Raw genomic sequence first — 26,804 nt, 5'->3', positions numbered from 1 at the left:
TTTATTGCTTCATCTGTTTTCAGTCCCCAAAGCATCAATTTTCAGGAAGATAACAGTAGGTTCAAACTAGCTCTCTTACAGCTGTTTTCTCCAAATATGGTGACCTTCACACATGCAAAACTATAAATTCTATAAACTCCTAGCCAACACACATACATTCTGGAAAAAACAAAACAAAAAAAAAACCATTGATACCCCAACCATTCCAAATAGGAAACAAAGTCGTTAGGAAGAAAAAATCGATTATAGAAGAACCAGTTGTAAATATCATAATGCAGCTGTTCTTCCCTTTTTCCTTTTCCAGAGCCCCAACTGTACGACACAATGGCCACAGCTCTGTTAATATTACAGATGCTAAAATTCTGGGATGGCTTAAATCCTTACAGAGCTCGAGTATCACCCAGATATGATTTTACAGGTGCAGAATGCAGCCTGTGGCTTCAGAAATATCCGAACAACTAGAATCCAATGGCTATCTTTAAAGCAGGGAAAGAGAACCTGACAGGGACTTTACAGTTAAGGGGGTGCCCTTTCCTTTGCCCCAGCAGAGATTTATCCAGTTCAGGTACCAGTAATCAGACAGAAAATGGAATTGAGAACAATCACGTAAAGAAAATTGTACTGTAGCAATATTGTAGCAGTAGTAATACATACAGCGGTACCTTGACTTGAGAATGTCCCTGCATAAGAACGATTCGAGTTACGAATGGCTCCGTTTGCAAAAAGTTGCTTCGGCTTGAGAACGGAGCCTTGATGTAAGAACCAAAAAAAGGAGAAAAAAACGTTTCCTGCCCTTTTATTTGACCTAAGTTCACCTGACAGAACCTATGCCCCAAGTATGGTTGAACTACAACTCTCATAATCCATCACCACTATGTTGGCTAAGGCTCAAGGGAGTTGTAGTCCAACAAGCCCTGAAGGTCTCTACACATTCCCTGCCAAGATAATCATTAAAAGAGAAAACAAATAAGGGTGGATCCATATTTTTAAAATCTGATTTTTTGAGATGATTTAAATAAAATGATTTTTATTTAAATCATGATTTAAATCAATTTTATTTAAAAATCATTTTGTGCACCCTGATACACACACGCACGCACGCACGCACGCACACACACACGCACACACACGCACACACACAGAGAGAGAGAGAGAGAGAGAGAGAGAGAGAGAGAGAGAACTAAGGTGGAATGATTTGAGATGACGCTGTAGATAATAAATATCTGTGATGCACCACAATGCTTTTGTTACTGTTCCCACCAACAGAAAAGTGTTGCTGCCTCTGGTGGGAGAGCCACCCATTGTCATCCAGGGTTTTAGCAGGAGGCATCTCATCTGATGTAACACAGACACATGTGGGAGAAGGGAGGGAAGTTGTTCACCTGCTACAATTCCAGGGAGCTGCTGTTACAGGCAAAGAAGAACATGCCAAGTGTTTTAACAGTGCAACACCCCTCATTGTGTGCCTGACATATGCTTGGCTATTCACCCCACCTACTTCCTCAAGTACAGATGATTTGCTTCACCCAAAACGGATCCACTCCAGATTGGTCACGCTGGCCAGATATGCTGGGAGCGGTTGTCCGACAAATCTGGAGAACGCCAGGTTGGGGAAGGCGGAGGTAAGTAGATGACTCATCAGGTTCAAGAATAAACTTCAGAGACACCGCTCAGATTTGTTCAAGTAGAGAATGGCAATGGTTTTCAGCCTCCTCCAGGGTATTAAACTGTGAAATATTCGGAGAGGGAGGGCCAGAGCTTGAGGCAGGCACTGATGATACACAACACTTCAGGCACAGGATGACTTCCTACTCTGCTATGAGTTAAAGGCTTCCGTCCATTGCTCTGGTCCATTTCATCACTCAGGGTTTCCCCAGCCCCTTTCCTACGATGTGCCAGAGTAAGAAGTCCTATCTAATGTACACAGAGTTCTCTGCCATCCTGCTGGCTGGATGCCCGGGCTTGCCACAAAGCACTGCTAGCTCATGATGAGGAAGTAGCCTGCCAGTGTGAAGTTTTGCATATGAGAGCAAGAAAGAGACGGGGAAGGAGGGGGAATCTCTTGATAACAGCACTTGCCGATTACTCTCCTCATATCTTCACTGGAGAGTTCCCCCTCACAGCTTGTTCTCGGAAAGGGCCCAAGTGAAGAAATCAGAGGGCACGTGCATCTTTTGTGTGGTCACAGCCCCTTTGGGTGGACGTCCAGCAATGACAAGGCTGTCCCACCCACGGCCCAGCTATATAACTAGCAATCTCCCCTCTTAGAGAGGCACTACACATTGCAATCAACTGCAAAGGAGAGACAAGGAGGGACTGCCTAATTCTTTCTGCCTCTCTCTCTCTCTCTGTGTCTGTGTCCTTGTGGGTCCAACCCTCCATCAAGAGAAAGGGTATGTATACCCTTGTACCTTATCTCCTGTTGGAAGCTGCAGGAGCAGAAGCACTGTTAGGAAGAACAGCCCACCAGGAGAAGGGTCAAGCATCTGTCACCACACGAAGGCTTGGGTTCCATCTAACTGCCTTCTAAACTGCTACTTTAGGTTAAGCAAACATAAAATGCAACATATTGGAGAACCACCTTCCTGGGCCCAAACATCCTGTGCAATTTGTTCCTCTGCTGAAATAAAACCAAAGTAGACGTCTCCCTTTCCTGCCTCTCCACTCACTGCCTCCAATGCTGTTGAATATTAGGTAGCAAGTTCCTAGGGGCAGGGACCTATCTTTCTGCTACAGCTGCTCTGCAACTTGTTGGAAAATATAGTATAAAGAAAGGTACAGTACAAATCAAGCTGAGTGGTTTTGTTCTCTTCCTCTGGAGGGAAGGACCCCACCTGCCCCATCTCTTTTCCCATCTGCACGACAGCATAAGGAGAGGGAGAAAAACAGAGTGCAATCACAAAAGACATTACACATAACTCGTCTTCAAGACCACATGTTTTCTTTTTCAATCTTTTTAAAGTTTAGCTTATATTAAAGAAGAAGAAGAAGTCTACTTACAGATTTCCTACTGCTCTCTGGTAAAGATCTCTTATCTTCAGCACCCACAATTTCAAACTCAGATGAAGAGCCCTGGAAATGAGTTTTTTTAAAAATTACAAAATGAGTCAACTATCCTAAAAGCTCGTGGGTTTCATTCATTTCACCCAAACAAGAGTATGGATCAATGGTTTTATCTTATTGAACATAATCCCATTTCGGTTTGTAGACTGCAGATCACTTTGCTTACAAACAGGCAGAGAGTGGGACTTGCAACAAAATACTACGGTACAGCCTCACCTCTTAATGGGAGTGCTTCTCTTCCAGGGCTCCAGAAAGGGATTCCAGGATACTATAAGCTGAAAGGGACTCAGGCAAGCCAAATCCGCTCACACAACCGCTGTCTTCTGTTCCTCTCCTGCCCTCAACTGATAGCCCACATTTGGTGACTCCTGGAGGCCAATCAATCCCCAATGAGCAATTTAGGAAGTGCTTTCTTTAAGAAAATGGCTGTAGTTGAAAGAGCATTTTTGCAAGCCTTAGAGTTCCTGCAAGCAGGGCAGTAAGTGCAACACTTCTGCAAGGATTTGGGAGGATGGGGACGACTATGAAGCTAGTTGCCCATTAAAATGATAATCACATTCTATACTAGTAGCCCGTAGTTCCTAGACTTTCTCCTGAGATTACAGCACAATTATAAAACCTGCTTTGTTCAGTGGAAAAAAGGGTTTGATCAACCCAGTTTTCTCTTTCTTGCACCCTAATTCAATGTACACTATTCACTTAGAAGTAAGTATCAATGGATTCAATAGGACTTATTCTTATACACATTTATTGGGGACTGTAGATTTCTCTGTATTTTTCTTGTGCTATGATGGCTGGCCTCATTAAAAGAAAAAAGAAAAACCCTTTTCAGGTATGATTTCTTACACTGGACGGAGGCCTCTGTGTGGTGTTTTCCAGTTCCTTCTGCCCTTCACTAGAAACCTTTGGGGAAGGGCAAAGATTTGGGACTTCTCCTGTGAAGGAAAAGAATTGAGTGAGCATCTATTTACTTAGATACCTCTCAGCACAGGAAGAAAGCCAAGCTCACTGTGGAGAGGCAGGAAATAGCTGAACTAATAAATATAAATAATACATAATACATGGGGAGAACAGAGAGGGAAAATAGGGCAGGATGGGGTTCTCACCACCTACATTAACAGGAAATAGACTTCAGGGTGGTTTTGGCAAAAAGGAAAAAACAAAACAAAACAAAAACAACAACCATCAGCAACACCACATTCTTAAAGTAACCACTACTTGTCCTGAGATGGTCACATCAGGTTTGGGCAAAACAAGCTCTTTGTAGATATAAACAAAAACAGGTATAATGGGTAATGTAGGTATAAGGAAAAGAGATACTGCAAAAGGTGTACAGCATCCGCCTCCCCTCTCATCTTGTTTCAACCAGTTCCTGAATGTCCCAACACACATTTAAAATATAAAGCCAAACCAAAACATACACATTAGATTATTTATCTTTTCCATGCTGTAATCATGGCTCTACCAGGGACACCATTCAGGTGGTATTTAGTGTGCAATGCAAATGTGTATAAATGGTCTTTGATCAGCGTCAGCTGGAATTTCCCCCCTTTCCTCCTGGACTCTGCACTGCTGTAATAGTGAAAGATCAAAATCATCCCTCAGCTTTCCCATCTGAAGCCCATTTTGCTCTCAAAGGCATTTTAAAGGCATTTTCAGCACATAACACTATGTCAGAATACAATATGTATTTGATGGATGATAAGATTTGCCGAGGTTCACAGGGAATTATACTAGTGGCTCTTGCACCTGGATCCACACACAGGATATGCCCCTTATGTGCTACAACAGAGTGTTGGACTAGGCCTGAGGAGGCCAGGGCTCAAATGTCCACTCAGCCAGGTGAGCGTGAGTCAGGCACAGGCTCTCAGCCTGGCCTACCTCACACAGTTGTTGTGAAGATAAAATGGGCAGAAGGAGAAGCCGCCTAGAGTGGTCGAAATGACTAGATAGGCAGGGTATAAATACAATAAATAAATAATAAATAAATAAATAAATAAATAAAATATACGCCACATCTTGAGCTCACTGGAGAAAAGGCAGACTTTAAATGTAACCTATCCTTCCGTCCTAAGTGCATTTCGGCTTCCATGCGGCATTCCTCACTACTAATTTCCTATTGCGTGGTTATCTCTTTTTGGACCATCTCTGAATGGTCCAAAATGAACTGGCTTTGAGGGGAAAAAACACATCTGAAGTGACTGACAATTCATTACCCTTACATGTGAAACATCTACTGCTCAAGGGAGCCTTCCTTGCCCTGGATCATAGGAAGTCCACGATTCCATCATCACAATTTGGGCGTCATGTTTGTGGATACCTACTTGCAGACGGCATGTAAGGATGTGGCAAGGGGAATCGCTGTGCCATTCATTCTTCTCCCTCTTTGTAAAATTTCCAGAATATGTCAGCTGCAGCAAAGGCAGATGACTCTATTAGGAAGGTGCCTTTGCCCTTCTAGCCTAGCACATTGTCGGCTAAGACTTTGTAGCCTTTTCCAGGGATGTGTGGAGAGAGGGGACCTTCAAATATGGTGGCCAACATGCCAGGGACCTGGGCCCTTCACCAGGCAACGCACTGGCTTTGCTCATGGGCTAGGGTTGCCAAGGGGAAAAAAAAGGACTAGGACAGGACAGGGAACCTCCTGCAACTGAAACAACATGTTTTCCAGACCTTTTGGTTAATGTTTCACTGATTACATAATTTGACAGAGAGGGGAACAGCAGTGAAAATGAACAGACATCACCCACCCCTCTCCAGCTGTAGGCTCCAAAAGCTGCTAGAGTGTCAATGGTGCCCTTTAGTGATATAAATAGCATATATATTTGCAGTAACAAACATCTGTCTCACCCTTTGCTACTGCACTGTGCAAAAACAGCTGGATCAATTTCCACCATATTTGGAGGGCTCTCTTTGGGGTGGCATGACTTAAAACATGGGCTATGTGGCATACGTGTAATTCCCTTTGTCAGCATTCTAATTATTTTTTGTTACCCAATGTGTCATATCCTTTTAAAGGCTGAACCCCTCGAGTATAGAAATCTGTATGTTTAAATTATGCTGTCATTTTATGCATAAGGGTGCGTGTGTCCTAATATTCATTAATTGGGAGACATGCTGTTTGGGAGATTCTGGGACTTGCATTTTTGGATAAGCTGAATGGGTGCTAAAATAGAGAGAGAGTGTATGTGTGTGTATGGGTGGAAAAGTTGGAGGTGAGAGGCACAAGGGTGGGAATGGGACTCATGGGATTTTAATGCAGGCAAAGGTGGATGCACTGACTGTCCATATCTAGCTAGCCAGCCAGGCCACCAATACCCCACCTGCTTCCTAACTGCAGAGCTCACAACACCTCTTATAAGACATTAGAATACACTAGCCTCAATTATTACAATCCATGAAATAAAAACAGAATAAGAGCTAATGCAATACAGATTTATAGTTCTTAACTACCCTCTAGCTCTCAGTAACTCTTTCTTCAAACACCAAGAAATCATGCTAAAAAGATACACTTTTACAGATATAGCTACATGGATAGTCCAAATATCTGCTTCGGGAGGAAGTTCTACCAGCTCAGGCCAGTGTGCCAGGAAACGCAGATCTAGCCACCATAATTTGCACCTCAATTCAATGACTATAACACACTCTCCATGAGGCAACTGCCCTTGAAAAGTGTTCCAAAAGTATACACCAAAGCGTGACAACCCTACCTGGATGAGTGGAGTCTCATGACAGTTACACACGCACTGGTAACATCTCGCATAGATTATTGCAATGCGCTCTACGTGGGGCTGCCTTTGAAGATGGTCCAGTGACTGCAACTGGTCCAGAATCGAGCTGCGCAGCTGGTGAGTGGTGGGGCTGCTAGGGGACATATCAAGCTGATTCTGTTTAACTTACATTGGTTACCAGTTGCTGCCCGGGCCCATTTCAAAGTGCTTATTTGGACATATAAAGCCCTAAATGGCTTGGGCCCTGGATACCTGAAGGACCGCCTCCTTCCATATGAGCCTACCCGGCAGTTAAGATCTAGCCAGGGGGACCTTTTGAAAGAGTCATCCCTCAAGGAGGTAAGAGGGATGGCTTGAAGAGAAAGGGCCTTTTCGGCAGCTGCCCCCAAACTATGGAATGCCCTCCTGAATGAAATTTATCTGGCACCGACGTTGATGACATTTTGGCGCCAGGTCAAAACCTTCCTGTTCCAGAAGGCTTTTAATTGAAATAACATCAACTGTGGGTCCTGATGGCATTTTAAATTGTATTGTAATCATTTTATCTTTTATTGTATTTTAATTTAATTTTAATTGTTGTAAGCCGCCCAGAGATTTTTGGGTAGAGTGGGCGGCATATAAGTTAAATAAATAAATAAACCAGGCGATTATCTGTCATGTGCTGTAGAAACCCTATGTCACGTAGAAATGTTCAGGCTGTATAATAATGGATTCGCTTATCTCAAGCAGTCAGCAGTATTCTAATCACATAATGTAAGATTCTACAAGTTGTATGAGGAATGGGAAACAATCTGAAGACAATTCAGCACAACACAACCTCTTGTAGAATTTTGATGCTCTCAATTAATAGTTATGTGCCAGTAAATTGATTCTGATTTATGGTAACCCTTTTAGGGTTTTCTATGTGTAATGTACTCAGTAGTTCACTAGCCCTTCCTCCTCGTGGTTTTCTGGGACTGTGTAGCTTACTCAGGACTTTGCAATCTGGCTCTTCTCTTGGAAGGCAGTGTGAAGACGCTAACTCTTAACCATGGCTCTGCAACCAGATGCTCGAACTCACTGAGCAATTGGTGACGCACTGTCAATCCGCTTCTGACTCATGGCAGCCCTCATAGGGTTTTCAATGTGTGTGAAATGTTCAAGGGACGGTTTGCCACTGCCACCCCTGGTGTGAATTTTAACAGCCATGTGGAGATCTGAACTCCTAAGTCCTAGTTCAACTTGACCCATGATACTTAACTGGTTCTCAGTGGGCTATTAAACACTCTTAAGATTATGGCCAGAAGCCTACTACTGCTCCATTGTGCAAGCTGTGGGGCTTTTTTGGCATTTGTGCATAGAGATGATTGATTACTTCTCAAAAAAGCTTAATGCAAGCTGGAAACAACACTAATGAATTTCAGGTCACCCAAGGAGAAGCCAGACATTGTGGAGCACCATGAGTGGCACAGCGCAAAAAGATTCTGGCCTAAGATTTAAATGACTAGTGAAGGAGAGCAGGCCTTGAGGGCCTCGATGCCACAATTAAGGAATGTTGTTGCCGTAAGTAGTTTGATTTGGTTATACCACTGCCACAAAAGAAATCAGCAACCAGATGGTTTATAAACTGCAAGATTCTCCCATCTGCCCTGCACAGATCTAGAATCCCTCAGCATTAGGAAGCTATGATCTTAGCACGGCAAAGATCATCATGTACCAATGGCTAGATTGCTACATCTCTTGCACAACTCAAAGCCACCATCAGTAATATTCCATCTAATTAACCAGCCTGGAATTTAAGGACTGTGTACAATAGAAACATCTCCTATCACCACAATGAGTCATTATGGCATGTGAAACACTTCTGAAGGACAAAGTGAGAGGCATATGAATGAGGTTGAGCAGATGAGTAACCGGGATTATAGTGCAGTGCTTAAACTTGGAGGCTAATGGTGACTGCAAATTAGCTGCAGTGTGCCAAGTGTAGAATACCTGCACATTTCACATATCAGATGCTGGCCCCATCTCCCACCATAACTGGCAACATTGTGGGGTTGGAAACTACGAGCGATTCATTTTCCAACCCACTTTGAGCTTGATGTTTCTGTGGTAACATGTGTGTGAAATTCACATCATCTAGATACTGATGATCTAGTACTAGTAGTGGATTGGTATAAAAAAACAAACCTGTGGCCCTCCAGATGTTATGGTAGTGCATCTCCCATCAGTACAACCAGTGGTGAAAGGCGGTGGAATTTGTGTCCCATCATAACAACATCTGGGGGACCACAAAATTGCCCATACCCAACATCAACTTTGGCTTTACAAGTGAAACTGAGAGCAAAAAAGGCCTCTGGCTCTTAACTGGATGATTACAATTTTGATGGGCCTTCCATGGCCAGTTAAAGGTTCTTTGAAGATTTAGGCCATCACAAGAACAGAATGCTGCCTTCCCTCAAGTCAGCCTATTTGTCTCTACAAAGCAATAGCTATGAACCTCCATCAGAGGACTTTCCATCATTTGTGGCCTGACATCCTTCTTGAGGACTGAACCCTCAGAGCATATGTTCCGCTGCTGAGCTGTAGTTCACATCCTGACTTGCTATTTTCCAGATGAGGAGGAGAGGAATGCCAAGTACCCAAGTCATTGCATGTGTTAGAATGAGCCCTCTTTATTCCGGAAAACTTTATGCAAGGTTTCCTATTGTGGTGCACTTTTTATCATAAGGAAGCTAGGCTTTTTATGAGAGTCTATTTAGACATGGTTTTCCACACTTGTTGGTACATTGACACAAAAACACCACAGCACACCTATTTGCTCCCCTTCCCAACTTTAGCTCTTCACTCTCCACATTAACACACACACATACACAGTTTTCTAAAACAGCAGTTGCCCACTAGTTGTGCATACCTGCTATATCAGCAAGTCTGTCAAGAGAGGAGGTTGACCATTGCATTTCATTGTCCTTTACTAGGTCCTCCACCCTTTGACGCAATCTGGATGCTTCTAACTGAGACTCTTCCAATAGCTCTCCTGGGCAAAACAACAGGGGCATGATTTAACACTCCCTTGTACAGTATTTCTCATGCCCTCTTTTCCCATCCACACGTTAATCAGATGTATCAGCAGCTCACAGTGTTAGCTCTATCCTGCCACATTTTGGTTTGAATGACTCCTTCATATACAATTTTTATTCCCTACACAGAAAGAATGTTTCTGTAGAGAAAAGGAATGGGCATACCAGCCTTTCCTAACTGGAGGCCCCCCCCAGATGCAATGAACTACAACACCTTTCCATCTCCAAACAGAACAGCCAATTACTTCATTTGCTGTGGATGATGATTCTCATAGTCCACTTTATCAGGAAAGCCCCAGGCTGGGAATAGCTGGTATACATCAACATACTAACATCAAAGTTTTCCATGAATATACTGGTTAGGCAAATCAACCATACAGTTACTAAGTGTCACACAAAGAAGCCATGCTAGGTCAATAATGTTTTGCCTTGCATGCGTGTAGAGAAGCACCTCGGTGGCATACATACACAGCTCAGATTTAATTCCACTCTCCTGTATATTTTTTTTAAGTTATCAGTATCAGGATTTCATTTTAAAGGAACCCAAACACACAGAATTACAGAACATCTTAATAAAGATTCCATATGGAAAACAATTAGCAGTAAATATACACTGGCAAAAGCTTTTGGAGGCTCAAACACCCCCTGGAGCTAGACATTCTGAATCAACTGTCTCCATTAAAAAAATTTAAACAGAAATAAAGTAATTTCTCATAATATAGGTCCAATCCTAAACTCTCTTCTGTCCAAAACATAAACATAGAAATTCATCCGTGGCAGAAAACACTGCAGGGCTGGAATTCATTAACATGTTCAGGAGTGTATTTCAGCATTTGAACAGGATTACAGGTAGATCTTGAATTACAAAAAATGAGATTGTTCTCTCTCTCTCTTTTCAATGCCGCAAAATTCCAGGGCCAGTGTAAATGCACTGACAAAATGCTCTTATCTCAGTGGCCATGCTGGCTGGGGGATTCTGAGAGCTATCATCCAATAGTGACACATTTCTAAGCTTTGATCCTCTGTCCCTTGCTCCGTTTGTCATAACTATTTAAAACAACTTCTCACACCGTGCACCACCCCATGAATGTGCAAGAATCTGTGTGCCTAGGATGGGTCTCCTTCATTTGTTTGCTTCCTGGGATCCCAAAGACAAACAACCAGACACAAGTGCGAATCAGGGATCGGGTGGGTATCAATTCGCTATGTCATGCCTTTAGTCAACAGTGCATATACAAAAACAAACCTGCCTTAGAATAACTATAAACTTGGGATTCTAGCGCAAGCCTCTTAAAACAGTTTGTAAAGCCTTACAAAAACCTGGTCAAAGGTAAACAGTTAATATTCTCATTTTACAGATGAAGAACACTGATGCCAATAGTTAAGTCAAAAGATCAAGCCAGCCATGGTGCAATGCAGCTTAACTTTCAGTTTTCCATGCTACTGTTAAAATTATTGGGAATGAGGACTCAAACAGATATTACAACAAGCCATCATCATCAGAAGCTCCCTAAGTGTCACAGGATGAGCTTCTCTCACTTCCTCAAGTTTTCAAATTAGCTCACTTTGTTTTGCGATTGTATCCAAGATTTAAACACAGGATTCTGCTGAAGTTTGATTTCTTAAAGAATTGTGTCTCTCTAACACTACCACACTTTCAAATCTAATGACAAATGATTCATAACACCTTTTTTTTTGTTCTCAGAAATGCTTGTCAGTCTATTACCAATTACCCAGTCATTTCTAGTATTTGGTCCAGTCCTTCCTACTGGTGTATATCTGTACCTGAGATGTAGACTGGAGATGTGCAGGTGTAAGTCAAAATGTAAGCTAAGTAACAACAGCAGAGCTTCATCACCATACAGAAGGCTTTCATAGTGATAGACTCCACGCAAGACTCTGAACCAAGCTCAAGTTTTACTGTTTCCATGCAAATGCATCAGTAGAATTAGCTTTCCAGCTAACTCCAAATCTTAAATCTAATTTGGATTCCTTTTCTTCTCACCCTAGTTTCGTGCATTACAACCTTAATTCTGTTGCTCTGCAACTGTAATCCAAACAACTGCTGGCAGATACACTCAACAACACTGGTAACGTACAGCACCTCCTAGGGAAGTTCATACACATATTGGCAGGTATATACAGTGGTGCCCCACATAGCGACGTTGGTCCATTCCAGGATTAACGTCGCTATCCGGAAACATCGCTAAACAGAACTGAAAACCCCATAGGAACGCATTAAACTCCGTTTAATGCGTTCCTATGGGGCGAAAACTCACTGGTAAGCGAAGATTCCCCATCCGGCCACCATTTTCACCGCCTCGGTAAACGAGGACAGGGCGCGAAAATGGAGCAGGCGGCCATTTTATTTTTCCGGTGGCCATTTTGGAACCACCGATCAGCTGTTTTTAGAACATCGCGATGCGATTTTTAGCCTAACATCGCAATGTGATCGCATTAGCGATCGAAAAAATGCATCGCTATGCGGATTTGTCATTAAACGGTGCGCTCGTTAAGCGAGGCACCACTGTACTTAAGGGTTTTTCTTTTTCTTTAAATCTTCCTTTTAATTTGGACAGGATTCCACAGTCAAGCAATTTGTAATGCTAGGCCTCCCATCTCATCTCAACCATTACCTAGAGACTTAATTCCCTGCATCTTCTCTTTCAGTCGGGTGTTTTCTTCTACCAGGCGCTCAAAGGCAGCAGAGGCTTCTTCTGGTGTACCCCCACCAGGGTCGTAGATACGATAAGGTCCTTTGCCTTCCATTGCTACTGTTTAATTATCTGGTTTCCAAGTCGGTGTACCTGAAAGGACAGAAGGTTAGCAGAAGGTTAGCATTTCTGGAACACACAGCCCTGAGAAGGCTGGAGCGACAAGAACCATTTAACAGATGCGGGGGGGGGGGGGGAGTGTTCATCTTCAGGATTTCATTCCAGATAGAATTGCCACGATTGGATATGCTACGACTTCTTCCACCAAGGGTGGGCAACTTCAGTGAGTCCAGAGGGTGCACTCACTGAAAGGGGGTGAATGTTCTGCCGTAGGACATGCCAGGGGCCACAGCAACTTCCATGTAAAGCAAAGAACACAAAACAAGCAACTAGAAATCTACTTCTAGCTTTGAAAAATGAGCATCTAGGAGTGTTAAAACAATACAAGATGGCTCTGTGATCTGTCTGAAAGGTGGATCACCTTCCTGAAGACTTCCATAAGCTAAAATTCATCTATTTCCTAGAAAAAGAAGAGAGCAGGGAAGGGCTGGGTCCCTCAAAACAACCTTAGTGGCTGCATGACACCCCAGGGACACGCTTTGCCCACCCCAATCTACAATAAACCAGTATAGCCATTTCACTCCTTTGCTTCTTAACTTCCATTAGGAGGTCAGGAACAGGCAGTGCAGTCATACAGTCTGTGGCTTTGATTGGTGCAATTCCCCTCCACTTCTCCCAATCAACATCTGCCCAAAATCTAACATAATTAACAAACCTATCCTAATGAGCACTTGAAACATATTTGCATATTAAAGGGGAATCCATTCACATACACAAATATTACCCATGGCTATGGTCATCACAGAAAGGTGTGGGTGATCATACCCAAGAAGAGTCTTAAAAACATATACATGAGTAGCTAGCCACGGTTAAGATCCTGAGTGCCTCTAGTAAGTATGAGAACATAATGAGAATGTTCTGATTTCAATACGGGCTTTAAACAGCAGCAGATGAAAAAGTCCTATTTTAAATAAACAAAACAGAGATCCATTGTAGGATGGAGAAGCAGGAGAAGTTCATACTGTCTAAATGAAAAAGAGTTGAAAATTAAAGGTAGGAGGAAGTGGCTTATCATGATGGGCCACTGGAATAGGGCAGTAGGTAGCTTTGCAATTTCTCCTTTCTATTCTGTTGGGTCTGAGGCCAGGCTCTGTGGGTCACAGCATGTGCAGAGAGACAAAAATTCCAAAACAAAATAAAAACAACCTTTCAAAAAGCAGCAGTAACAAGACGCCTTAGTTTTAATATGGGAGCTTTCAATCTGGGTCCGTGGACTGTGACCTGAAATTGCCTGTCCTGGAGACTTCCTGGAGAAAAGCAAAAATATGCTCTGGCAAAATATCTTTTTTTAAGCGCATGAGTGGCATTGGGGATACTCCACAGGGATGTGTGGGAAGCAAGCAAGCTGCCCTTTTTCCATTCTGTTACTGATGTACATAAAAACATATATCTTTTCATACAGAACAGAAAGGCACTGTAGGCAAATATAATCCTCAACCAAACAGAACACCAAATGCTCCTTGCAAGGACAAAATTAAGCATTTTGGGCAAAACATAAAGGAATGGCTCCTTCCACTCTTTAATAACTGCTGGGCAAGTAAACAAATTCCAAAAATATGGCAGAAGACAAAAGCAATTGCTATGCTGACACCAGGCAAAGAACCATTGATTCCAAAAGCTACAGGTTGATCTCCTATGCTACTTATACAAAGCATTTGAACAAATAATAGTAAATCATCTAGCCCCTAAAACAGAACCTCTTCTAATTTGAGAACAGGCAAGCTAAAGGACCTGGCAAGAGCTATACAATTCAAATATTAAATCTAACCCAGCATATATCTTTCCTTATAGTATAAAAACGTTGCCCCAGACATCAGAAATATGGATACATTTATTCAGACAAACAAACACAGAAAGAGTCAGCAAATTAACCAAGGGTTAAAAATAAGCAAAAGGAAAGTTAAAATAAATGTGTACGCATTCTCATTGTAACCCTTCCCCTCCTGACTGCCTCTTAGTCCTCTTGTCAAAAGAGTTTTCTCCGATCAAGAAACTACTCAATACTCCAAAAGATACATGTGCAATAAAACATAGTTCATGGCCTCTGTGCTGAGATAAGAAAGAGGCAGGGAATAATGAAGATTTAGCCTAACTGTCTTTAGGAGCCATCTTGCCTTCTGTAGGCAGTTTTCTAGGCATCTCTGTCAAAAGGCCAACTGTCTCATCTCTTGTCTTAATCAGGATTGACCATTGGGGTCACTCCAACAGTAAAACAAAACAAAAGAAAACAAAACAAAACAAGCCCTTAATTCTAAGTTTTTTTTCTTTTACTCTTTGCTTAGAATGTAAAACGTATAGCCAAATATATTTATTTATTTATTTATTTATTTATTTATTTATTTTATTTTATTTCTATCCCGCCTATCTGGACATATTAGCCCACTCTAGGCGGCTTACAATAAAAGAAACAATATAATTTTAAAACATTGCACCTAGACTAAGATAGAAATCAAAGAAAGATATAAGAAAGGAAAAATCGTCAGGAGTTTTCTGTTGGGAAAGCCTGCCTATACATCAATGTTTTTAGTTGTTTCTTAAAAATGTCCAGCGAGGGAGCCGCGCGAATCTCAGGAGGTAAGTTGTTCCAGAGACGAGGAGCCACCGCCGAGAAGGCCCGATTTCTGGTCTTCTCCTTCCGGGCCTCTCTCGGCGTTAGGCTCCTCAGCCTCACCTCCTGGCTCGCACGAGTGACACGGGTAGATCTTGGTGGGAGAAGGCGTTCCACCAAGTATCGAGGTCCTAAACCGTTTAGGGCTTTATAGGTAAGCATCAACACTTTGAAGTCGATGCGGAATCGGATGGGCAGCCAATGCAGTGCGGCCAGAGTGGGCGAGATATGTTGGAATCTTCTCACTCCACTAAGTAATCTGGCCGCAGCATTCTGCACCACCTGTAGTTTCCGCAGCAACCTCAAAGGTAGCCCCACGTAGAGCGCATTACAGTGGTCTAATCTTGAGATTACAAGCGCATGCACCAAGGTAGTAAGCACCCCCACATCAAGGTAGGGTCGCAGCTGGGCTATCCGCCTAAGATGGAAAAAAGCGGTACGGACCACAGACGCCACCTGAGATTCCATAGTGAGCGCCGGGTCCAGATGGATCCCCAAGCTGTGGACCCCATCCCTGGCGGGCAGAGTCACACCCCCAAAAGTGAGGGAGTTTCCCAAGTCCCCAACTGTGGGAGCGCCCACCCTTAGTACCTCCGTCTTGTCCGGGTTCAGCCTCAGCCCGTTCTCCTGCATCCATTCCAATACGGTCCCCAGGCAACGCTGAAGGGACAGAACGGCATCTCCTGCAGTTGGAAAAAAGGAGATGTAGAGCTGCGTGTCATCCGCATATTGATGGCACATCGCTCCACACCCCCTGATGACCCGCCCCAGCGGCCTCATATAGATGTTAAACAGCATTGGGGAGATGATCGACCCCTGTGGGACCCCACAATTGAGGCTCCACGGGGCCGAGACATTCTCCCCAAGCTGTACTCTCTGGGGGCGGTCCTCCAAGAAGGAACGAAGCCAGGCGAAAGCCTGGCCACCTATTCCCAACTCGGTGAGCCTCCCCAGGAGGATACCGTGGTCAATGGTATCAAAGGCCGCTGAGATACCAAGGAGGACCAGCAGAGACATTTTGCCACTGTCGGCCTCCCTCAATAGGTCATCACACAGGGCGACCAATGCCGTTTCTGTTCCGTGGCGCGGCCTGAAGCCCAACTGGAATGGATCCAGGGCATCTGTTTCATCCAGGAACGCCTGAAGCTGATCGGCCACCACCCTCTCGACTACCTTGCTTAAGAAAGAAACATTGGCGACGGGCCTATAATTGCCAATTTCGTCCGCCGCCAAACTAGGTTTCTTTCTAATGGGCCTAATGAGTGTTTCCTTGAGGGCAGAGGGAAATATGCCCTCAAGGAAAGACCGATTAATTATTACAGTAGCCCATTCCGTTGTTGAAGGCCTGGCTGCTTTGATTAGCCAGGCCGGGCAAGGATCCAAGGAGGAGGTGGTGGCACGACAGCGGTCAAGCGTCCTGGCGACAGTATCGGACGAAACAGGCTGAAAGGTATCAAAAGTCACCGGACAAGACGGAGCGCTGGACATCTCAACTCGACTCACTGTATTCAAAAAAGGAGCGAGGTCCCGGCGGATGGCCTCCACTTTAGATTTTAAAAATGCTGCAAATTGGTCCGGTGTAAAACTAGGGGGAGGCCTATCACCCGGGCCAATTCCGGATAGGTCGCGTACTATACGGAATAATTCCGCCTGCTGGTTAGACGCCTCGCTTATCCGGTTAGCGAGGTAAGTTCGACTGGCAGCCTTTACCTTAGCCTGGTAAAGGTTAGTAGCGACCTTAACAGCTATACGATTGAAACCCGTCGGGTCCTTTCTCCATTTGCGCTCTAGCCGTCTCCTGACCCGCTTCGACGCCCGGAGATCCTGGTTAAACCAGGGCGCCGGGCGATCTCTGCGGCGGAGAGGGCGTTTAGGCGCGATCGTGTCTACGGCACTAGCCGCGGCGGTGAACCAGCCGTCAACCAGTGCCTCGACAGGAGCGCCAGCCAGGTCAGCCGTAACTCCTCTCATGGCATCCTGGAATCCAATCGGATCCAGTAGCCTTCGAGGGCGGACCATGACAATAGGTCCCTGCTCCCTGCATATTTTATTTATATCTAAATAAAATATGCAAGAGAGGGAAACATATTTTGTTACAACACCTTCTACTTAAAGAGAAGAGAAGTAGAGAAGAAGCTTCAAGTTAGCTAGAAATGCAAGATTTTGGAACATTGCCCTACCGCAAAATATTTGGCATCATTCAGGATCAAACTACGACCTACAAAATACATTGTCTAAACACCAAACAGAAAGTTGCTACCAAAAAAATCCAACCATACTTAGGAAAAAGGCTGCGTCAGACTGCAGTGCACACCCACAAACAATAAGAACAACAGCCCTGTCCCTGTGCTGCACCACAGCAGAATATGACAGTGCCATATGGTATACGTCAGCACATGTCAAACAAGTAGATATAGCTCTTAATGAATCATGCAGGATTATTAGTGGCTGCCTGAAACCTACTCCCCTGAAAAAGTCTATTATTTGGCTGGCATTGCCCCTCCAGAAGTATACTGAAATGTGCTAACAGATAATGAGGAAAATAAGGTAATACAGCACCAACCCCATCCACTTCATGGACACCAACACTCTAGATGATGGTTAAATCATGAATGCATTAATTGGGCAGTATAAAAATTAAATAAAGTCAAGAAAAAGTTTTCCACACACATCTCAAGCTCTAAATCAGTGGTGTCCAACCTTGGCCCTCCAGATGTTCTTGGACTTCAACTCCCAGAAATCCTGGCCAGCAGAAGTGGTGATGAAGGCTTCTGGGAGCTATAGTCTAAGAACATCTGGAGGGCCAAGGTTGGGGACCACTGCTCTAAATATTAAACCAGAAGAAGCTGTAAATCTATGGAGAGCAAACACAAGAGACCTTGTGGAATGGATGAGTGCCAAAAAGTGTCTCCCACCAGGACCATCTGGAGGTAACTTAAAAGACTTCAAAGTGAAGCAGGAAGATCAAAGAATAACCAAGTAAAATAGAGCTACTTGTATACAGAACAAATTTTCTGTGACTGTGAAGAAATTCAATCAATGCAACATTTATATGCATACAGTTTATGCCCTATCATGTGTACTACAGATCAAGTAAATGGCTAAGATAACGTTCTTGAAGTGCCCACTTCTGGTTGAAAATATAATTTAACATTTTAAATCTGAACTTTATATATATATATCACACTTTAAATTATGCAACCCTCTGATATAAATAAATAAACATGCTAAGTAAAACAAGGCATTAAAAAAACTATGCAAACTTGCTTAAGATTAGTGGATGGGGAAGTGCATTAAGATATTCTAGGCCCTTCAATACATGCATCCAACAGACCATACAGTTATATTTCCACAGCAATTTTCATATTTTGGGTTCTTGTTTTTGCTTTTGTAAAATTGGACTAAATGTGTTTTAATAGATGGCTAAGTGCTTCTGTTTGAAAGTCTTGCTTTGGCACTAGAAAAGCGGGGAGTCACCGATGTGAAAACTAGAGCCTCAAAATATGCACAGAGATGCCTGAGAGAGACAGGCAGCTACATGCAAAGTCTATCCTGAATGAATAAAATACAAATTTAAAAAGACAGAAAAGAGGATTTTTTTTAAAAAAAATAGTTTTTAAGTTACAAAACACCCAGCCAGAAAAGTCACTTTTCCTACCTCCAATACTGATACTGTTTCCAGACAAATAAATAAATAAATAAATAAACCAAGGAAGAAAAAGATATATCTTCTGACATTGCAATCTTTATTGTGTTTACTTAGAAGTACCCTGTGGACTTTCACTCAAAATTCCTTCTAAGTGAGTTAGTTTGCTTAGCATCGCAGTCCTAGGACCACTTCAGAGGAAGCACAAGGCAAACCTGAGGCTTCAGTCCCCATCCACACTGCACAGTAGACCAACATAAACTCATCAGGGTCAAACTAACTACATACAGCACAGTGAGCATTTCATTAGAGAAAGGGTTTCCCTAAGCACTGAAAAAGGTGCATTATAGCACATGCTTTGTATTCTGCATTCCAGAGCATTTTGTCTGGTGACGAGTCAGTGGCAGATAAAGACAGCCTTCATTTGCACACGGTCCCAGCATTTTCCCAAATGTGTACCTTAAACCTTAGCAGGAGCCTCCAGTATTGATTTACAGTACCTATCCTGAGTAAACAAGCATGCCATAACAACAGCTGAATACTAAAAGTTATTAAAATATACAGTATTGAGAATTTAACGAGGCTTACTAATACTGCATACAGCTGCTTCCTTAATTTCAGCTGCAAGCCAACTTTTCATTATTCACAAATATAGCTATCCTTCAGCTTAGAATGACAAAATAAATTATAATGCTCAGATGTGGGGAATGTTCTTTGCTCAATGGCTATTTCTCTCTTTTATGCTTGGAATGCCCCAGCTTAAAAATATTAGCACAATAAATATTACCTATGTAGTGACTTGTACAAAGTTTTCTTCAGATCATTTTTGTCAACTTGTCAAACTTGTCAAAGTTGCTTCTAGAGAACTCTTTTGATGTAGGTGAACTAATAACAACACAAAAGAAGACTCCAAAATCTGATTTTTTTTCTTTTTTTCTTTTAGTGTTAGTTTCTAAGCTATTTTCAGAAACAGAAACCCATATGAAGGTGAGTACCTGAGTATAAACAGTTTAAAATTCACACACCACCTAACTGGATTTTGTATAACCGTACCAGTTTATCTATAATCTCTCTATATTTTCTCATTTGTAACTGATGAACACTTTCCTGTTTCGTCTGATGATTGGCAGGAGAATCAGAAAAGAAGACAATGAAGAACTTTATGCAATTCATACGTGACTTCTGGAATCCATTGCCACGAGATGCAATTATAGTGTACTGTTGTAACATCAGCCATCTAGACTTACCTGCTATGAAAGTATTCACCTCTGGATATTAGACATGTCAATGAAAAGATGACTCTCCCTATTCCAAGACAGTGATGTTATACTACCAAATACAGTACTGGGTACAGGCAAAAAGGGAAACTGATAATTTGATTATCCAAACCTATCCTGTCCTTCACGGTCACCAACAGTCCCTGTGAGAAGGAACATAATAAGGAAATCAAATAAAAATAACACCACCTGAACAACACAATGCTCCCGACACTCATGGATTTTGAACACGTTTGAGCCAATTGTCACCAAGTGTCCTAATGGCAAAGACGCTACTAAATTTCTAGTACTGTCTTATTCCAGTGTAATTACTGCATTTTGATTTCATATGCAAACCACCTTGGAAGGATTTGTTACCTTAAAAGCAGATAGAACAGAATGAATGGGGAGCTTCCTAGTGAAAGAGGAAATGATGATTTCTTTCGTTTGTTTGATAATCTGCAGTTAACTAATCTATGACATTAAACTGACTCACAAAATGTCTTTCTACATACACATAGATGATTTGAGCAGCAGCTGGGAAAACCTCTGGCCTTCCTTTTCTGCTCTGGAGGTTTAGCCTTGTATGGCAAGATTCTTCTTCACATTTTCTGGGTGGTACGAATGCCAAGCAACCTCCACCCCTTTCCAACTGTGGAACTGGAAGAGGGTTTCCCATGCAAATATCGGCTCCTAAGCAGAGAAGGAGTCTGGGCTTCCACAACACCAGGAAGAGAACAAAAACATGAAGGTCTGATGATACCTCTGAATGCCAGTTGCTGCAAGGGGCAGCAGCAGAACACCTGTGGATTATTTCATGAGGTCCAGGGACTGTTTCAGCTCTTCTTCAAACCATGGCAGAAAATAGATGTCTGGCCCTGCCAGAGAAACAGTTGTGAGAATAGCCAGTAGTAGCCCAGAAAGCCCAGAGTTAGATGTCTGGGGGTGTAACTGGCTTTTTCCACACCTTTATTCTGGGTGAGGAGGTGGGTAGGTGGGCGCAGCGAGGAAGCCTGGGAGCCTACACCCAGCCATTGAGCCACCCTTTGCGCGTCTGTTGCACTCATTTTTTTATTATGCGCTTCCTGGAGGCACCCAAATGGCTGCTGTTAGAATAGGATGCAAACTGAACAGATATTTGGCTTACTCCAACAGGCTTACTCCACTATGAGCTGTCAGATACAGATGCAGCTTTTCTTCATACAAAATAAATTTAATACCCTAAAATAGGGCCAAAGTCAACTGAAATGCAAAAAAAAATGCTTCCCCTCTCCCCGATACTCCTGTGAAAGAGAAAACAGACCAGCAAGACCCAGAGATAAATCCTGTCATATGGCAGCAGCCGTTCCCAGTTTACACAACCAGTTTATCAGGATTCAGGAATGCTGGGAGTTTTCCAGCTAAGAGTTGAAACCTGGCAGATTACATGACCAGAAGAGCAATTAGATTTCTTGGTGACTAGAAGGATGAGGGGGATTTTCCTCCCTGCAAGGGAAAGTTTAAAAACAGCTAGCCAAGAAAGCATTGTTGTTAAGAACAAAGCATTGTAGCATCATGACTTCAAAAAAGTTCACCAATCTCAGAATTTATCTCTTAGTTGGTTGTTGTAGGTTTTTCGGGCTGTTTGGCCGTGTTCAGAAGGTTTTTCTTCCTAATGTTTCTCCAGTCTTTCTGGCATGCATCTTCAGAGAACAGGAGTTAGAACTCTGTCTGCGTTCTGGTGTAGAATAGTTGAGTATATGTAGCTGTGGTATCAGCTTTTTGTCCTTTTCAAGAGATTGGGTGATTATGTTGATCAGGGTGTTTGTGGTTATTGGTGTATTACTGTGATAAGGAGGGGAGATGGTCTGTCACTGTGATTGGTGGGTGTCGCTAGCTAGTCTTTTGTGTGCAGTGATCACTGGTCCTTGTGGCTGGGTAGAGTTTGTTGACCCCCTTGACATATGGCAGAAATACTTTATTTGTGGGTGGGTGGGCCTACAGGCAAATGGCTATTCCAAGAATGAAATCACAAGAGCAATCAAGAGAAAACAACACCAAACTGTAGAAAAACAGCCACCCACAAATAAAGTATTTCTGCCATACATCAAAGGGGTCACTGACTGCATGAGGAAACTTTTGAAAAAACACAACCTACAAAGAGTATTCAGGCCCACCATAAAAATACAACAAATGTTACGGTCAGCAAAGGATAAAAGGAACTCCCTCCTCACCACTGCAGGAGTATACTGGATACCATGCAGTTGTGGTCAGGTATATATTGGGACCACAAAACGCAGCATCCACACCAGAATCGAATAACATAAAAGACGTTCGGAAGAAAAACCTTCCAAACACAGCCAAACAGCCCGAAAAACCTACAACAACTATTAGATCCCAGCCATGAAAGCTTTCAAGAATACAGAACACATCTTTTAATTGTTTTAAATTCATTTCACAGCACCCTGGTAATTTTTTGTCACCTGTGGTGGTATCAAGCTCACCACCACCCCTGCCATTCAGCCTAGTAGGAAGCTTCTAGGCACAGCATTTCTAGGGCCAATTCTCTTCAGAAGAGTATTTCACACGATGTATTATCTTTTTTCCCTATGTTTACAAGCATATGTGAAGTATGCCAGTTGGGGTCCAGGCAGAGATGAAGCCGATCAAGGACCTAGACTGATCATGAGAGCCTTTAAGGTTGCCCTTGTTTTCTCAGAAGCCACTGTGTGCCCTTGGGCTAGCTCCTCAGCAAGACTACAGACTCAAGACTTCTCTCTTCTTTGGTCGCCCCTACCTATCCGCCCTACGATGGTTCTTCTTCTAACATCTTTCCTCTAGCAGGTTAAGGGCATAGACAATATATTCATTAGGACAAAACACCAAAGATCCACTTAGAAGTTTTTTTTTTAAATAGCTTTACAGAAGTCTAGAAGAAGTATAATCTCCACATCGGACGGCAGCAATAATATATTTTAGGCTTCACACCAGATTTTATTGTCTGGTCAAGGGAGGAAAACCCATCCTGTCAAAATACAAGCACTGGGACAAGCCGTATGACACATCAGGAGGATTCACAAGGAAAACAAGCCTATTGGGAGGAGGGGGTGAATGCATGGCTTAAGGCTACTCTTATATCTTTGATTTCCCAAAATCCCATCTGCCAAGACTTAATGTGGGGAGTTTCCCTTTAAGGAAACTACCACATTTTTATAACAGACTTCTAAGGCAATTAGAAAAATCTTTTCAATGTGCTTTCTCAACAAGGAAGCCACCAGTGTATTATCTGAAAAAGAGGGAAAGTATCACCAAGCTAAGTGCATAAAAGAGGAAAGACAATTGCTTAAAATATGCATGTGGTAATTTATACTCTGGAAGCACATTTATGAATAAGGTTTCTCATTTTAATGGAAAAACAACTGGAGAAGCTGTGTACGGACCTTGATCAAGTACAGTACTACTAAACATGGCTGGGCAACTTCATAGACCCTCCTGCTCTCTCTTCTTACAGTTCTTGATCTTTAGACCAGACACAGACTAAACCGCCCCCTCAAACAGAGGCCTGCTCTCTGTAAAGTACAACATGTGGCTACCCTTTTTCCCAGGTTTTCCTTTAATTTGCAAGTGCGGTGCTGCAGCCTTTGTAGTGGCTACAGCAAGAAAAAAGAACAAACACGTGAGCAAATGCCCCTTTGTTTCTTGTTCATGGAGTTCCTATGTTTTGGGGGAGGGACCCTGGAATGCCAAGTACTGTATTGGAAAAAGATTGCTAGAAAAGATGAGGACTTGAAAAAGTTATTTTTGTATTTGAACTCCAAGAGGTGCCCCCACTCAGACTTGTCGTCCAATAAAATAATTCCCCAAACTCTAGACCGGACGATCTGTTGGTTTTAATCTATTTGATAATCTCTTACTTTAATCCATCTGAGTTCTTATGATCTTTTCCATTCGCAAGACTGAAAATTAATCTGCATGCTATTTGGTTTATCTTCACTACTGGCAGCCCCACAAAAGTCTGCTGCAATTACACTTTTTAGAAAAAAAAAAGTGATGATGCAAATAGCAGGATTAAAAAGAACCGTTCTATCTGTTTTTTCTGCATTTATAGCCTAGGCATGTGACAGACTGAGTTTCGCACATGATCCTTTTCTGCACAGAACCCACGGGGAGAGCAGACCAAGGACGAGGCTGCAGATTCAGACCCAGCTGACAATGAAGCAGAATGCATATCAAAGTGGCAAGACGGAATCACTGGCTCACCAGGTGACACATGAGTAAAGCATCTATTTCTGGAGAAGGGTAACAGCTGACAGGAAGCTGATCAAGAAATGCAGCCATGTGCGTGCACGGGCGTATGGGTGCATGCGTAAGCACTTCTGGGTGGACCACCTGAGTATATTAATCTCATAGGGCATCAGCGCCATTGCCAGCAGTAAGAAACCTTCATTTCTGACAATTTTGAAAATTTGCTGTAGTCTAGAGGTAAGAAATAGATAGTCATGTTGTTGAAGGCTAATTCCCACCATGCCTCATCATTGACTCTGCTAGCTAACACTGATGGAAAGTTTGACCACAGCTGGAGGGCCACATGTTCCCAATAACATAATCAAGGGAGGAAAAATGAATAACACCTGGATGTTGAAATACATGAAGTCCACACGAAACGCAGCATCCCAGACAAAGGACTAACTCTCATGGGTTATCTAATGAAATCTGAAGTCTAGCACCACCTGGAAAGAGATGTTCATCACCCCTCAAGGTAGCCAATGGGGCAGGAATGCACTGTGTCTAGTCCTTCCAGACGTTACTGCATTGCAACTCCCATCTGGCCTAGCCAGCCTTGGTGGAGGTAAGAAATGAAGGGAGTTGCAGGGCAATAACATCTGGAAGACTGTATTTTGTCCAACCCTGCAAGAGGGGGAAAATACAAATAAGAGGAGCAAGGAAACAATGTGAGTGCAATAAGCCACAGGTTTAAATACGTTAAGTCTACATGAAGCACAGCACCTCAGGCAATGGACACGTCTACCACGGTCACTTTACTTGGCTCTAGTACATCACAGCCGGGAATGCTAACTAAAGTATGCATTTAGTGAAGGATATTACGCAATCAGCAGAAGTTCTCAAATGAACGGAACTTTGTATTCAGCTACAGGTGGAAGGCCACAAGCTCCCTGTCCTGGAATGAATGGACATGATATGACTGGCACAACAGAAACGTGCCAGTCACATCATTATTCAAGACAGGTCAAGTCACATCAGGCACTTGATTTAAAATTAAAAATGAAACGTCAGAGAACATTGTTTGGCACTGAAAAGATTCCTGTAGTGAGGTTTTACAGGCAACATGCAGCTGAGGCAGCACACCTTTGTCCACCTAGTCACATATAAAAGGCAAACAGCTTACCTGAACACGGATGCTTACGTTAGTAGTAAAATGAGTCAACGGGAGAAACCATTCTCCCTTCCCTATTCTCCCTGAAGAAGGGGTGGGTAGGAATTTCATCTCGGTTTGTTTTACATTAAAAATTACTAAGAGTCATTCATTTCCATCACCTTTAAGAAAGGCCAAATTTAAGGACTACAAAATTTAAACAGACAAATTGCAAAACGGACTCCATCCTTACCTTGTATTTAGCTATTTTGTCATGTTCTAAATTCTGGTTCAAGTCGATTTTGCTAATTTCTTTGGATATTCCAAAGATCTCCTGGACTACTTGATTTTTGACAGAATTGCGAACAGGGTTGTCATTAGATGAATAGAGAGTGGCTAGGATTATATGGCTAGACCAAACAGGGGTAAAGTATTTCAATTCCATTATAACTTTACATGCTTTGGAATGATGGTCTCCTGGACAGTTTGTTTCTTTGGGAATTATTCATGAACACTTCTGCTTGAATTTCAATATTATGTGCTTACAATTGCATTTACTTTCATACCAATGAATCACGCAAACTGGGCATTCTAATTTTCTGCTTAAAAGTGGGAGATTCTGGGCTGGCTCTTTACAACATGATTCCTATACACATAGAAAACTCAGGCAGGGGATTTTAAGATAAAGCCTTATCATAAGTACTGTATCCTCTTTTGGGCTTAATGAGCAATAAGGAGTTCTGATTCGTTGTGTTTGTGGGTGAAAGTACTGTATACAGATGGTAATGGACACGAATTTGCTTTCACATGTTCACTACAGTCACTTAGAAAAAAGAGAAAGTGATAGATACAAAGTGGGTGCTAAACGAATCTGTCTCTAGACCAATGGAATTCCAAATGAGATACAGCACAGTACTTATTTAGTATTGCCCTTCTATTTTAAGAAAGGCACAAGTTTACTTTGGGAGTGAGATCTGGGAGGTTCAAAGAAAATGTACCTCTATCTCTCTTTTGAGAAACCCCCATTTCTGCGCTTAAAAAAAAATATTTATCTAACCTCTTTGGGTAAATTGAATGGATTTTTTAAAATGAAAATTCAGATCATAATTAAAAAATTAAAAATGATCACAGGCTGGCCTTTTGTTTCTGTAAATTATACCGTGCAAGGCTGATGACTGCAACAAGTTTTCAAAAATTAAACATTTCCTATTTCTGTCCCAAGGCACCTTGGCTCCCATATAAACTTGTTCATCCTTG

The 26,804-nt window shown here is 42.5% G+C and overlaps 1 protein-coding gene across 15 annotated transcripts in view; it reads right to left on the bottom strand.

Annotated features, from left to right (window-relative positions):
- TNIP1 (TNFAIP3 interacting protein 1) overlaps positions 1-26,804 on the bottom strand; it is a 74,032-nt gene that overhangs the window by 29,343 nt on the left and 17,885 nt on the right. For 7 of the 15 annotated variants that reach the window (XM_072990049.2, XM_020809962.3, XM_078385633.1 and 4 more), the window contains exons 2-5: positions 12,487-12,657; positions 9,685-9,807; positions 3,910-3,998; positions 3,001-3,072 (exon numbers count right to left, since the gene is read on the bottom strand). In XM_072990049.2, coding sequence (XP_072846150.2) covers positions 3,001-3,072; positions 3,910-3,998; positions 9,685-9,807; positions 12,487-12,619 — 417 coding nt within the window. In that variant the 5' untranslated portion in view covers positions 12,620-12,657. Of the gene's footprint in view, positions 1-3,000; positions 3,073-3,909; positions 3,999-9,684; positions 9,808-12,486; positions 12,658-20,957; positions 21,068-26,804 lie in introns of those variants that run through there. The other 8 variants (XM_078385635.1, XM_078385634.1, XM_078385638.1 and 5 more) reach the window with 3 other exon arrangements.

This window comes from Pogona vitticeps, chromosome 2 (genome assembly GCF_051106095.1).
Source record: "Pogona vitticeps strain Pit_001003342236 chromosome 2, PviZW2.1, whole genome shotgun sequence".
Classification (NCBI taxonomy): Eukaryota; Metazoa; Chordata; class Lepidosauria; order Squamata; family Agamidae; genus Pogona; species Pogona vitticeps.
Note: the sequence above shows the minus strand (reverse complement) of the source record. Positions and strands in the feature narration are given on the sequence as shown.